Raw genomic sequence first — 15181 nt, forward strand, 5'->3', positions numbered from 1 at the left:
AGTGTTTTAATCAGGAAGCGGTGGGTGCATGCGTGCATTTGTGAATGGACTAGACAGGAGAACATCGTGAGGACAACAGTGAGAATGCTGTCATGAAAAACAGTAAACAACCTTATTAGGAAACACTTCACAGAATTGACAAAGACACAGATACTGAAAAAAACACCTACACAGCTAATCTAAGTCATGTCTTCTCTTTAATGATTTGATTAGGCTATATGAAAAAATACATTTGCATAATTTTATTTTTTCATATTTATATATAGAAGAAAAGCAATTAATTTTAAGTCTGTGAGGAATAATTGAATATCATGGGACTGAACGAGACATTAAAATAAACGCTAATAATTGTCCAATAATTTAATATAACATTGTTTATTACTGCTCACTGACCTTGTAACACTGTTTTGGTTTTGTGTCACAAGGGCAAACTTTCTGTTTATCTCGCTTTCTGTCCTTTATACTCACACACCACACTTGTACAAACATAAAAACCTATGTAATGATAGGTGATATGGTATTTTCCCCCCTCCGCAATCTAAAATGTGCCCTCATTTGACCATTTGCGCACACACAAATGCACAAAGGTACACAAAGTGTTAAAAAACAAGTGGGATAACTGGCTAAAAGAAAAACTAGAGCAAGATCATTTACTTTTCGAGGTTAGATACTCAACAGACTTTAAGCACACGTGCATGAATGAAGTGTACAAACCACCCAAAAGTGCACGTGGCATATTTAAACAAATGCAATAATGTACAAAATATGTCACGAGGAAATAATATACAGCAATTTATAATCAGGTTATAATTTCCACAATTAAGTATTTAAATTTGAATGTAGATACATTTACGTAGCTAATAATTTAATTATTACAAATTAAATAATAGAGTGGGCCCTATTTAAAAGAGACTTCATAAAACGTATGATTCATATTAAAATCATAAAATATAATTTAATACGAAAGTTATTTTGCAGTCCAATGCTTCCCAAAGTTAAATATCCAAAGAACATAAATAAAGTTTTTTCAGAACGTGCATGTCGAGTCCCACGATGCTTCGCTGTGTTTGGTCAGAATTTAAATCGCAGCAGCCAATCAGAGGCGGAGATAACGTACCGAGCACAATTCAAAAAGTAGCAGCGACTCACTGCATTCCCTTCAGAGCAGCGGGCCGACGCACTATATTTATGCCCGTTTAATTTCGTTCCTATCCGCGAAATACTACCAATGCGTGCCTCAGGGTGGTGAATATACATCTTTTAGATAAGATACACTGTATACTGTGGGTTTTCAAGTTGTTGGAGTTATTATTTGAATGTAGTTTTCGGTGGTTCGCAGCGGATGTAGATAACTGGTGAATTGCGTGCTGTTTCGGGATAAAGAAGCAAGGAACTTCGCCTCGGTTATTTATTTTTCATTACTTTAGGGTTCTTTCTTCTACATAAATCGTCCTGTAAAGTGTGCATCGATGAGCGCTGGAATCGCGAAGACGGCGAAGCCATCGGCTCACGTCGACCCCAAATCTGCTCCTCTGAAAGAGATCCCTGATGTTCTAGTGGATCCCAGAACCATGAAGAGATACATGCGAGGTCGCTTTCTGGGAAAGGGAGGATTTGCGAAATGCTACGAAATCACAGATATGGACACAAAGGAGGTTTTCGCAGGGAAAGTGGTGCCGAAGTCGATGCTACTGAAGCCCCACCAGAAGGAGAAAATGAGCACAGAAATCGCCATTCACAAGAGTCTCGATAACCCACACGTCGTGGGATTTCACGGTTTTTTTGAGGATGATGACTTCGTGTACGTGGTGCTGGAAATCTGTCGGAGACGGGTAAGATCAGGGAGACCGGTTTGAAAACAGACCGTCAACGGTCGCTATTCCTGTCACTGGATGATCGTGTACTACAGTGCTTCAAGTTAACTCATTTAATTAAAGTATGTTAAGAGTAACAGGTACTTACTGTGTTCTTACTAACGTTAGACTCAATTGTTTATTCCTTATAATAATGTACGAGATAGATATAAACCTAAGACCGGTTCTAACGTTACTTTCTGCCTTACGCTGTCAGTCGGTGGATTTTAAACTGGAGGATGTGACGTCAGTTGATTTTCTGTTTCTCGGAGATATTGTTGAAACGAACTCCAGTCAGAATTTATTTTTTTCCTCACTTGCAGTTTTTAATGTCTCTTTATGCATCTTATGCTCAGATTCTGTAAACTTAAATAATCGTCGAATACTACCAGATAAAGAAATTCAGAAAAATGGGGAAACTTTTTTTTTTTTTTTTTTTTGGTGAATTCTTATTTGATTCATTTGCTTCCTGTTTAATTTTTGTTGTTGTTTTTTGTTAGAACATTGTGTGTGTGTATGTATAATTTTAGATTTTTTTTTTTTTGTGGTGTAAGCAGAGTAAAAAAAAAAAAGGTTGTTTGAAGTTCCCGCCTGCTCTAGATTTGGTGCTTCATTTCTTTCTCTTTACTTACAGTCTCTCCTTGAATTGCACAAGCGGAGGAAGGCAGTGACAGAGCCTGAGGCCAGATACTTCATGCGTCACACTATTCTGGGTTGTCAGTACTTGCACAACAACCGGGTCATCCACCGAGATCTTAAACTTGGAAATCTGTTCCTCAATGATGACATGGATGTGAAAATCGGTAAGCAAACACTGATTGTTCTTTGCCTTTTTATTTCATCCCTGACCTCTTTTAATCAAGACTGTTTGTCCCATTTCTCTCTCTTTAGGTGACTTTGGTTTGGCCGCTAAGATCGAGTTTGATGGAGAGCGAAAGAAGACCCTGTGCGGCACTCCAAACTATATCGCCCCAGAGGTGCTCTGCAAGAAAGGCCACAGCTTTGAAGTAGACGTATGGTCACTGGGATGCATTCTGTAAGTCCGTTGTTGGATTAAATAACTATGGAAGCATTTGATTTTCATAAAACACTAGCTCTCTGATGGAATATCGTTCTTGCATAATGATTCATTTTTATAATTGCGCATGTATGATTGCTGATGGTCATGTAATATGTCGATCAGATACACACTGCTGGTTGGAAAGCCACCATTTGAGACATCCTGTCTGAAGGAGACCTACATCAGAATCAAGAAGAATGAGTACACCGTTCCTAGAGTAAGTATCTTTGCATCAGGAGTTGGCATGAAATGAAAATACTATTTTCTAAATGTCTGTTATAGTGACGAGACATGTGGCCAAGGATGGATATCCATACTAGAAATTAGTGCTCTGCATTTAGCCCATCCTAAGTGCACACACAACGTGAACACGCACCCGGAGCAGTGGGCAGCCATTTATGCTGCGGTGGCTCAAGGGCACCTCAGTCGTGAAGGTGGAAAAGAGCTCTGTACATTCTCTCCCCCCAATTCCTGCTGGACCGGAGACTCGAACTCGCAACCTTTGGGTTACAAGTCCGACTCTCCAACCATTAGGCCACGACTTCCCCCTAGCTTCTATTGTGGAATGTTTAATGCAGCTAAAGTGAAAAGTGAATCTCCTCTTCGGTGTGAAAAACAGATTGGTCGCATATTACAGTATGCTTCTTTTGTCTTGTTTAGCACATTAATCCAGTTGCTGCTGCTCTGATTCGTCGAATGCTGCACGCTGACCCTACGCTCAGACCTTCTGTGTCCGAGCTGCTGGCCGATGAGTTTTTCACCTCCGGTTATGCGCCTCTGCGGCTGCCCACATCCTGTCTCACTGTACCTCCCAGGTTCTCCATCGCCCCCTCCAATCTGGATCCCGCCCTCCTTCGCAAACCCCTCTCGTCACTTAATAAAGGTATGCGTGTAGATAAATCAATTTTTTAAATGCTTTATTGTAGTATCTTGGCACAATTGTTTACTTTATTTAAATGGCTGTGTTGGATTTCAGTGTTCCCCCTACTTCATTGAATATTGTCACTCAGAAATAAAATGAAATTTGAAACACTTTCATGTTACATGCAATCTTCTGTGTGTACAGGAACAGACAGTCCAATTGAGAAAATGGGAAAAATGGAGCAGCAACAAAGGGAAGATCCTCAGCAGAGGTTAGTTTTATCTGTGTAGATACTGGCAAACTATTGACTCTTTAAATCTGGTTTGAACTCCCATTTTGGCCAATAGGATTAAAACCATGATTTTTTAAAATATAATTTTGAACTCTGGCTTGCATCCATTATAAATGTAGGGTTTGGGCTTTAGAGAAATATGTTTGTATTTAATGAATTTATGTCACTAAATGTAATGTTTTGCACAGGGATGGAGTTGAACAACCTGACTCTCATCTAAGTGACATGCTGCAGCAGCTGGCGAGTCTCAACACCGCCAGGCCATCTGAGAGAGACTTCATTAGACAAGGTAACCACGTGGATTCTTTGCATCTTGCAACAGGAGGGATGTTGCTGTATTTTAATGGAAATAGGAATAGGAGCTACTGTGATAATAAAAAATCTATATAACTATACTTTGTGCATTTGCACATAAAGCCACAAAAATATGGTCATGTGCTGATTGGTGTACATGTTCAAACTATTGGCAAGCATATTGCAATGACTGATCTTTCCCTTTATAGGGGAAGCCGAGGACCCTGCTTGTATTCCTATCTTCTGGATTAGTAAATGGGTCGACTACTCTGACAAATATGGCCTTGGTAAGACACCATGCTGACACTGATATACTCAAGCCAGTATCCAAATTGGAATTTGTTGTTGCACTAAAATTTCAGTAACTAGAATATTCCCTAAAAACTGTTGAAACTCTTTATTCCCTCTAAACTGTGTCATTAGCATTTCTCCAATGATGCATTTTGACTCTTAGTATTTAAATTTTTTGTGTGCAAACCAACTACAACAGGCAAACATGTAAGCAGGGTGAACTCACTTTGAGTTCATGTAGAGTAGAAACCTTTCAAATTTGTTTGGTTGAAATGGAGAAGTGGCTCATTGCTTTAGAACTTTACTGTGACCGATTTAATTTATTACCTGAGAACACAACACTCTTAACAGCATAAGTTCAATTACCCTAATTACTGAAACTTTTATTTTAGGGTTTTGGCTAAATAAACTTTTTTTTTTTTTTAATTCTGGTTTAAAAACAAAAATTATTTTGGTGCATCACTACAATTTAGTAGAGTTCGCTGCAGTTTAGTTTGGTGGATCCATCAGTCCTTAAGGAATGCGCAAAGTATTCTTCTTTCATTAGCTATGTTTCAGTCAACATTTTTCAGCACACTCTGAGAGTCCTGCACAGGTCCTGTTTAGTAAACTCGCACCCGCCCTGCACATGCAGTACTTGACAGAACACCTGACCCGTTATCCGACAGGAGCATTAATTTAATTCCATACCCTGACCCGTTTGACATAAAGACCACAACCTGAACTGCACCCGCACTAAATCTAGTACATCAGGTAGGCAAACATTTTCTCATGTAATGAGCAATCAAACCAAAATTGATGGATTGATGAAAAATAGATATGCATTGCAACATGGTATTTAATTAACATAAAAAAAGATGAGAACGTGTGTCCTTTTGTGTAAATTAAATGTGAAATTTTTGCCTACATATGAACAATCTGCCCATATGGGGAATGACTCTGCATTTGTCTCTTTTGAAACCCTGCAGTGTATATGTGGCCGTTGGTACTCCTAATAGCATGAACAAAACTTATTCAAATTGTAAATAGATTTATATACAGAAAGCAAGCAAGGAGCACTCCCTTTATAATCAAGCTGCCATTCATGTCAGTTGCAGTGCGATTGGCTACGACGCTCGATGTTGTAAATAGAAACCTTTTTTTGGGGGGGTCTTCAGACTACAGAGTGTGAACGCAAGCAAGTACCATTTGAAAGCAGCTGCCTATCAGCAGATATCGAATTGAGGCCCTGTTGAATTGAACACTGCAAATGACAACATAAATAATATTCCACCAGTTACATCAAATATTAGCTGTTCATCCGTCCCACGTGCAGGACTCTGCTCTGAGGTTCAAGTAATGTATTATGTAGGGAAAAAAAGTCACTGTCTTCCACGGTTGCGGCAGCTATATACAGTGGGTACGGAAAGTATTCAGACCCCCTTAAATTTTTCACTCTTTGTTATATTGCAGCCATTTGCTAAAATCATTTAATTTTTTTTCCCCTCAATGTACACACAGCACCCCATATTGACAGAAAAACACAGAATTGTTGATATTTTTGCAGATTTATTAAAGAAAAACTGAAATATCACATGGTCCTAAGTATTCAGACCCTTTGCTCAGTATTTAGTAGAAGCACCCTTTTGATCTAATACAGCCATGAGTCTTTTTGGGAAAGATGCAACAAGTTTTTCACACCTGGATTTGGGGATCCTCTGCCATTCCTCCTTGCAGAGCCTCTCCAGTTCTGGCAGGTTGGATGGTAAACGTTGGTGGACAGCAATTTTTAGGTCTCTCCAGAGATGCTCAATTGGGTTTAAGTCAGAGCTCTGGATGGGCCATTCAAGAACAGTCACAGACTTGTTGTGAAGCCACTCCTTCATTATTTTAGCTGTGTGCTTAAGGTCATTGTCTTGTTGGAAGGTAAACCTTCGGCCCAGTCTGAGGTCCTGAGCACTCTGGAGAAGGTTTTCGTCCAGGATATCCCTGTACTTGGCCGCATTCATCTTTCCCTCGATTGCAACCAGTCATCCTGTCCCTGCAGCTGAAAAACACCCCCACAGCATGATGCTGCCACCACCATGCTTCACTGTTGGGACTGTATTGGACAGGTGATGAGCAGTGCCTGGTTTTCTCCACACATACCGCTTAGAATTAAGGCCAAAAAGTTCTATCTTGGACTCATACGACCAGATAATCTTATTTCTCACCATCTTGGAGTCCTCCATGCGGGCTTTCATGTGTCTTGCACTGAGGAGAGGCTTCCGTCGGGCCACTCTGCCATAAAGCCCCGACTGGTGGAGGGCTGCAGTGATGGTTGACTTTCTACAACTTTCTCCCATCTCCCGACTGCATCTCTGGAGCTCAGCCACAGTGATCTTTGGGTTCTTCTTTACCTCTCTCACCAAGGCTCTTCTCCCCCGATAGCTCAGTTTGGCCGGATGGCCAGCTCTAGGAAGGGTTCTGGTCGTCCTAAATGTCTTCCATTTAAGGATTATGGAGGTCACTGTGCTCTTAGGAACCTTAAGTGCAGCAGAATTTTTTTTGTAACCTTGGCCAGATCTGTGCCTTGCCACAATTCATGATTCTCATTTGCTCTGACATGCACTGTGAGCGGTAATGTCTTATATAGACAGGTGTGTGGCTTTTCTAATCAAGTCCAATCAGTATAATCAAACACAGCTTGACTCAAATGAAGGTGTAGAACCATCTCAAGGATGCTCAGAAGAAATGGACAGCACCTGAGTTAAATATTTGAGTGTCACAGCAAAGGGTCTGAATACTTAGGACCGTGTGATATTTCAGTTTTTCTTTTTTAATAAATCTGCAAAAATGTCAACAATTCTGTGTTTTTCTGTCAATATGGGGTGCTGTGTGTACATTAATGAGGAAAAAAAATAACTTAAATGATTTTAGCAAATGGCTGCAATATAACAAAGAGTGAAAAATTTAAGGGGGTCTGAATACTTTCGTGTGTGTGTGTGTGTGTGTGACTCAGTGGTAGAGCATTGTGTTAGCAGCGCAAATGGTTGTGGGCTCAATTCCCAGGGAACACATACACTGGTAAAAAAAAATGTATAGCCTGAATGCACTACAAGTCGCTTTGGATAAAAGCGTCTGCTAAATGCATATATATGTGTGTGTATGTATATGTGTGTGTGTGTGTATATATATATATATTAACTTGTATACACTTTATATATAACTGATATTTTGTAGCAAATTTCTAGAAAGTGAAGATTGTTTTCTTGAACACACAGGATGGAAAAGGTGCTTTATTCACAAATGTTTTGAGAATTCAAATTTTTTGTTGTGCTCAAGTTTCATTCAGAAACGGCTACTTGCATGCTGTCTAAAAATATTGCCCATATGCTAATGTATTTTTGCCTTTTTCATAGGTTACCAACTGTGTGATAACAGCGTAGGCGTTCTGTTCAATGATTCCACGCGTTTGGTGATGTACGCTGATGGTGACAGTCTGCAATATATTGACCGCAACTCGGTAGAATCCTACCTCAGTGTTCGTTCCTACCCTTCTTCGCTCTCCAAAAAGGTCTGTGTATGCTGGAAATAGCGCAATGAACGAGTTTCATAATGCTTTTGTTATCCAGGATTGCTGAAGTCTTTTTTTGGTTTAGATTACACTCCTCAAGTACTTCAGGAATTACATGAGCGAGCACTTGCTGAAGGCTGGGGCAAACATAACACCCCGTGATGGGGATGAACTGACCCGGTTGCCTTACCTCCGCCACTGGTTCCGCACAAAGAGTGCAATCGTGCTACACCTGAGCAACGGAACTGTGCAGATCAACTTCTTCCAGGTGAGAAACTGGCATGTCTAAAATGGATGAAGTACTGCATCTGGGTACTTGTGATGTCAAACAAAATCCAGAAGTATCCAAACTGAAACCGTGAACTCACCATTTTCACTTTGTGCCCTCCAGGACCACACTAAGCTTATTTTGTGTACCCTGATGGGAGCAGTGACGTACATCAATGAGAAGCGAGAGTTCTACACCTATAAGATGACCCTAATCGAGGAGTTCGGATGCTGCAAAGAGTTGGCCAGCCGTTTGCGCTACGCTCGCAACATGGTGGAAAAGCTCATGGCCTGCAAAAGCACTGCCGCTACTGCTACTTCCACCCGCTAACCCACTGACATCACAAATTGTATAGCTTTGTGTTCACCACCAACTCTGCTCGAGTCTGAGGGCCCTTAAATATTCCAGCAGTAAAACTTGTACAGTTCTACGCTATGACTTCCTTTTCTGGATCTGTTATTTACTCTATCACTTGTTTTTTGGGGTTGGAGTTTGTGACCATGCCGGCTCTGTATCATGTGAATGCTCTTGTACATGTTTTAATGTTTTAGAACTTGTCTGTTTACCTTTTGACTGTTCTTTTGTATAAAAGCTTTTGAGGTTAATCTTTTAATGTGTAAGAGAATATTTGAAATAACTTGGTATTCCAAAATAAAGATCTTTTTAGAGAAACTGTGATTGTTAGATACTGTTAATGATAAATAGAAGTTTATAATTGAGTTAAATTAAAATGTGTCTTGAAAATGTGTTTGAGTCAACATGAAACTTTATGATCATTTAATCATTTCAATATTTCACTTTACTCATTTTAGTATTTTTGAAATGGTGTTTCATGTTGAGTTTCCCAAGGTAATATATATATAAGTTTGGGATTATTTATTATTATAATTAAAACATTTTAGTCAGGTTGCATTAAAGGGTTAGTTCACCCAAAAATGATAATTAGCCCATAAATTAGTCACCCTCAAGTCATTCTTGGTGTATATGACTTTCTTCTTTCAGACGAATCCAGTTGGAGTTCTATTAAAAATGGTCTTTGATCTTTCAAGCTGTGTAATGCCACTCTGGGTGTGGCATGCATCAGTCCAAAAGAAGTTAAATAAAAAGCGCCCATCCATTTTTAAAAAAGTGCCTCACACGGCTCTGGGGGATGAAAAAAGGCCTCCTGTAGCGAATCGATGCGTTTTGTAAGAAAAATATCCATATTCAAAATGTAATCACTTTAATGTAGCTTGCGCCAACAGTTGTACACAGAAGCTACTCCGGGCGGATGACGTATGAGTTCAGCGTTCCGCATGCACCGGTGAGTCTCCTGAAAACCAACATTTGTTAACGGGAGCAAAGAAAGCAAAGTTTCCTTACTTTAGCAAAGGAAAACCAGTCTCCTCTTGGCTTATATCGAAATCCTCCGACATTCTTCTTTACAAATCCTTGTTTTGTACTTCTAATTCGTAACCATTGTTTTGTTTTGATCTTTCCCCTGTGCTTCCGCGTTCGTCACTTCTGAGTGGCCGCCAATACATTTATAATATTACAAAAGATTTCTATTTAAAATAAATGCTGTGCTTTGGAATTTTTTATTCAAAGAATCTTGGGAAAAAAGCACATCCACGTTACCACAAATTTACTAAGCAGCATGACTGTTTCCAATATTTTTAATGTTTCTATTAGAATGATTTCTGAAGGATCATGTGATCCCGAAGACTAGAATAATGACAGATTTGCCGTTTACAGAAGTGAATTACATTTTAAAATATATTAAAATAGAAAAGTTATTTTAAATTGTAATATTTCACAATATTACTGTTTTTATTGTATTTTTTTAACTAATAAAAGCAGCCTGGGTGAGCAGAAGAGACAAAATCATTAAAAGTCTTAACAATCCCAAACATATTGCATGTTTTCTGAATTATAGGAATGACTTGATGTCACAAGCATATGTATCTTAAGCTTATGTTAAGACAGCATGTGCAAAAAAAAAAAAAAAAGAATAAATAAAAAAATTCAATAAAAATTTTAAATACAGTTTATTTAGGTTTTTTTTTTTTTGGTGCTCAAAACAAAAAGCAAGATTATATCACTGTCTGAAGGGTTTTGTAGACGCTGTTATAAAATGACACATAAAAGTACCATGGTACTACCATGTTTTTGCACATACATAATGGTAATAGCATGATATTTTTTGAAGTACCTTGTAATAAACACATAATGTCAATACCACCTGAAATGATAAGTATTTAGTTTAATGGAAATTCACAACAAACACGTCTGCAACAACATTAATCTGAATCAACTATAACAGTTTTTGGATCTGTGCCACAGTAACAAATAGTTGCAAAGATATTTTTGGCAAAACAATCAGTATACATTTAATTACCATTGGGTAGAAAAACTAAGGAACAAGTATTTCCACATTCAGTGAATTGAGTGAATTTCCAGTGGCAAAAATCCTCAATGCTTAATTTATAAAAAGTTTTTTTTTTTTTTTTTAACTAGCAGTACAAAACGAGTGTACAGCAGGCTGTAAAATACTTCAAGGAAACACAATATTAGTGTTTTGAAGCTGTAACACTGAGCGATGCTTTGGAATTTTTTATTAAAAGAATCTTGGGAAAAAAGCACATCCACGTTACCACAAATTTACTAAGTAGCATGACTGTTTCCAATATTTTTAATGTTTCTATTAGAATGATTTCTGAAGGATCATGTGATCCTGAAGACTAGAATAATGACAGATTTGCCGTTCACAGAAGTGAATTACATTTTAAAATATATTAAAATAGAAAAGTTATTTTAAATTGTAATATTTCACAATATTACTCTTTTATTGTATTTTTTAACTAATAAAAGCAGCCTTGGTGAGCAGAAGAGACAAAATCATTAAAAGTCTTAACAATCCCAAACATATTGCATGTTTTCTGAATTATAGGAATGACTTGATGTCACAAGCATATGTATCTTAAGCTTATGTTAAGACAGCATGTGCAAATAAGAATAAAAATAAATATTATAAATAATAGAATAAATAAAAAAATTCAATAAAAATTTTAAAGTACAGTTTATTTCGTTTTTTTTTTTTGGTGCTCAAAACAAAAAGCAAGATTATATCACTGTCTGAAGGGTTTTGTAGACACTGTTATAAAATGGCACATAAAAGTACCATGGTACTACCATGTTTTTGCACATACACAATGGTAATAGCATAATATTTTTTGAAGTACCTTGTAATAAACACATAATGTCAATACCACCTGAAATGATAAGTATTTAGTTTAATGGAAATTCACAACAAACACGTCTGCAACAACATTAATCTGAATCAAGTATAACAGTTTTTGGATCTGTGCCACAGTAACAAATAGTTGCAAAGATATTTTTGGCAAAACAATCAGTATACATTTAATTACCATTGGGTAGAAAAACTAAGGAACAAGTATTTCCACATTCAGTGAATTGAGTGAATTTCCAGTAGCAAAAATCCTCAATGCTTAATTTATAAAAAGTTTTTTTTTTAACTAGCAGTACAAAACTAGTGTACAGCAGGCTGTAAAATACTTCAAGGAAACACAATATTAGTGTTTTGAAGCTGTAACACTGAGCGATGGGGATGAAGCTGCAATGTGTGATGGACTGTAAAAGATCCATAAATGTAGCACAAAGCTGCGATTCAAACCACACAAAGCAAAATCAAAAGAAAAAAATCCCAATCCCAGTCACACAAATACATATACATGTACACTTGGTGTACAAATTGACTAATATAATAAATTAGCATTTTTCGTTTTTAGTCCACTAATTATCAAAGATCTTCATATTTCTGCAAATATCAATGGATGTAATGCTGGCTTTTATCATTATTTTAAGCTTGTAACTAAGCTTGCAATTGTGTGGGGACCCTCAGTCCAGGGAGGCCCCCATGGAACGAGATTTCTACCGAAGGGGGGGGCCCCCGGGACCACTCTCAGTGTTTTTTTTCTCAGTCATAATCTCACATAAAGCTACTGAATGGCTTCAGAACACCTGGAACATCCCACACAAGATAGACCACATTTATGATATTTATAGAGAATTTTTCACCCCTTTTAGAAACTTAAAAGCTTCTGCCCCAATCATTGTAACCGAATTTAAAAATGCACCGTCTTCAATACTTTCTCCTTTTGTATTCCATGGATGAAAGTAAGTCATGAGTTTGGAACAACATGCGTGTGAATATACAGTTTGATGACAGAATTTTGCGGTGAACTATCCTTTAAGAATGTCCTTAATATGAAAATACTTTACTTTAATACCATTTAAATTCTACCTATTAAGAATATAAGTAGTTGGACGGCAATTCAGTAATCTTCTGTGTTAAAAGTCAGAATTAAAATAAAACTGACAGAAATGGTAGAACATTTGTCAATCTATTGGCTGATGTTAACTCATCAGAAAATATGGTCTTTTTATTTCTTTGCTCTTTGGTTCACATCATAAAGCCAGCAGCGACAATGGCAGCTCTGAAAAAGCCCATATTACACTCAGTAACTCATTTGGTTAATCTGACCTACAAAACCCGTTTCTGTAAAAGCATAGGCATAAAAAACCTGGGTAAATTTCGCTCAGCAAGTCCAGTAGGTTGTTTAGGTAAAATTTGTCAGTAGTGCTCTACAACGAAATGTGCTCACAGTTCTGAAGTGCAGAATTCTACATCAACAGTGTTTAGTTGAGTCCTCAAGGATCTTACTTTTCCTCTCCAGTCCAGTGCAGGAACAAACAAGCATGTCTCTATGGATGGTGGTAGTATGGGTGAAAGAGTCTCTCGGGGGCACAGATGCTAAGCGCTGAATGCGTGTGAAGCAGTAACCGGGGGAAACGGGAGGTAAAATATGCCACGAAGCCATCAGGGACTTCACCGAGAGCTGTCTGAACCTCTGGTGGGAGCTCATGATAATGATGCTTCTGTTAAAAACATTAGAAGACAGGTTAGGCAGTATATTATAATATATTATGTTATGTTATATTATATTTTATTTTATATTACATTTTAAAATATATCAAAACAGAAAACAGTTATTTTACATTGTAATATCATTACAAAATTTTACTGTTTTTAATATATATATTTTTTAATCTTTCAAAAACGTTTTAAAAATCTTACAGACCCCTTTTGAATGATAGTGTATTTTATATTATCCTATCAGCACAATATTAATAGTTTTTTGTGTGATTAGTGACTTTTGTATGCATATGTAAAAACACATTAAATTCTAAACACTTACTTTATTTCTCAGTGCTCTAAGTAGGTCTCTCACAGAGTTTCCTTTATATGTACGAAACTTTCTAAGATCTGCCAGATGGAAAAAGATTTATATTAGGCATGCAAATATAAACATGAATTGAAAATGTTTTCATTTCATATACATTAAAACATTCCACATTGTATTCAATATTTCTGTCAAAGAAAGATTTTATTGCAATTATTTGTAATGGTAACGTACAGTAGTAGCAGTGCTTACCAGCCTGCAGTGGTGCTGATATGTGCATCCTCCAGTTGGTTTTTACGACAGATCTGCCGGAGTTCTCCAGACGGGCCACTATAGCACTGTCTGCTGGCTCCTTCTCTATTCTGTCACTGACATCCTAGAGCCAAAAGAACAAATTCAGCATTGCACTTTCTCACTATACACAATGAACACACACACACAAAAACACACACCTGAAAGAACTGCAGCTGTTTCTCTGGGCTCCAGAAGAAGGGATGTTTGAGGATGGACACTGCTGAAGGACGCGTCTCTGGTTCAGCACTGATCATCCGCTCAATCAGATCTCTGCCGATCACATCCTCTGCAAACACCAAAACAGCCATAAAACATTAATAAGCTATTCAAATATGATTAGACAGCATAGACAGCAGCGGAACTACCACATGTCACATGGACTATTTTATCGATGCCCTTACTACCTTTCTGGGCCTTGTATGTGATAGCTGTGTTGCTGTCCATGCAGGATCAGAAAGCTCTCAGATTTCATCAAATATATCTTCATTTGTGTTCTGAAGCTGAACGAAGGTTTTACGGGTTTGGAACGACATGAGGGTGAGTAATTAATGACAGAATTTTCATTTTTGGGTGTACTATCCCTTTAAAGGCACAATATGTAAGATTTCTTTATTAAAATATCCAAAAACCAAATTTTTTCCCCACATACGCATGACCAGAAGGAGCGGAAGCAGTCGACTGTGGCATAATAAAAGCTCTGCTGCTTTCGAGCCGTGTGTCGCGCTCGTTCAGCGGCCTCGTTTCGCTTCGACGGCTTTCAGCCTCACCCTGCTTCATTCTACTATGTTAATAAATCATTAGCTCATCCATGAATATGATTTCTGCCCGAGTCCCGTCGGATTGCATCGGCTGTGGGGGATGAAGACGACAACTCCCATGATTCCACACTCAGTCACGGTGTCATCAGACTACACCTTTGTTTCTTTATTTATTTTGAATACGTGCCCTCTAGTGGCGAAAATTACATATTGTGCCTTTAAGTCAGTGATAACAGTGTCTAAACAAAACCGGACACTTCTTAAACAGAAAGTACACATCCATATACTTAAAATTCATGCATGCACAAACCATGTATATCCTCCATAAAGTGGTCAAGGTTATAGATTCCAGAGAGGATATTAGCTTGACGCCGCAGAGTGTCACCAAACGGATGCTGTCCTTTGGACGTCACATAATAAAACACACATCC

General features: G+C 37.9%; 2 protein-coding genes across 2 annotated transcripts in view; one reads left to right on the forward strand and one right to left on the reverse strand.

Moving 5' to 3' along the window:
* The first annotated feature begins 1118 nt into the window (after positions 1-1118).
* LOC107590713 (serine/threonine-protein kinase PLK1-like) lies at positions 1119-9096 on the forward strand. The gene is made up of 11 exons (XM_016279621.1): positions 1119-1832; positions 2488-2656; positions 2745-2889; positions 3037-3130; positions 3574-3796; positions 3980-4046; positions 4256-4356; positions 4571-4648; positions 8033-8187; positions 8273-8455; positions 8579-9096. The coding sequence occupies exons 1-11, from the start codon at positions 1470-1472 to the stop codon at positions 8783-8785; spliced, it is 1785 nt and encodes a 594-aa protein (XP_016135107.1). The 5' UTR covers positions 1119-1469; the 3' UTR covers positions 8786-9096.
* Positions 9097-12761: 3665 nt separating this feature from the next.
* LOC107590742 (serine/threonine-protein kinase/endoribonuclease IRE1-like) overlaps positions 12762-15181 on the reverse strand; it is a 9874-nt gene continuing 7454 nt past the window's right edge. Inside the window, exons 16-19 of the mRNA XM_016279650.1 lie at positions 14151-14278; positions 13951-14074; positions 13714-13781; positions 12762-13393 (exon numbers count right to left, since the gene is read on the reverse strand). Coding sequence (XP_016135136.1) covers positions 13220-13393; positions 13714-13781; positions 13951-14074; positions 14151-14278 — 494 coding nt within the window. The 3' untranslated portion in view covers positions 12762-13219. The remainder of the gene's footprint in view (positions 13394-13713; positions 13782-13950; positions 14075-14150; positions 14279-15181) is intronic.

Source organism: Sinocyclocheilus grahami, unplaced genomic scaffold, assembly GCF_001515645.1.
Source record: "Sinocyclocheilus grahami isolate Dianchi unplaced genomic scaffold, SAMN03320097.WGS_v1.1 scaffold132.1, whole genome shotgun sequence".
NCBI lineage: Eukaryota > Metazoa > Chordata > Actinopteri > Cypriniformes > Cyprinidae > Sinocyclocheilus > Sinocyclocheilus grahami.

Coding starts and splice junctions, on each gene's coding strand:
- LOC107590713 (XM_016279621.1), top strand. CDS start 1,470: ATGAGCGCTGGAATCGCGAAGACGGCGAAGCCATCGGCTCACGTCGAC. Junction 2,657..2,744: donor TGACATGGATGTGAAAATCG/GTAAGCAAACAC, acceptor CTCTCTCTTTAG/GTGACTTTGGTTTGGCCGCT. Junction 2,890..3,036: donor TGGTCACTGGGATGCATTCT/GTAAGTCCGTTG, acceptor TATGTCGATCAG/ATACACACTGCTGGTTGGAA.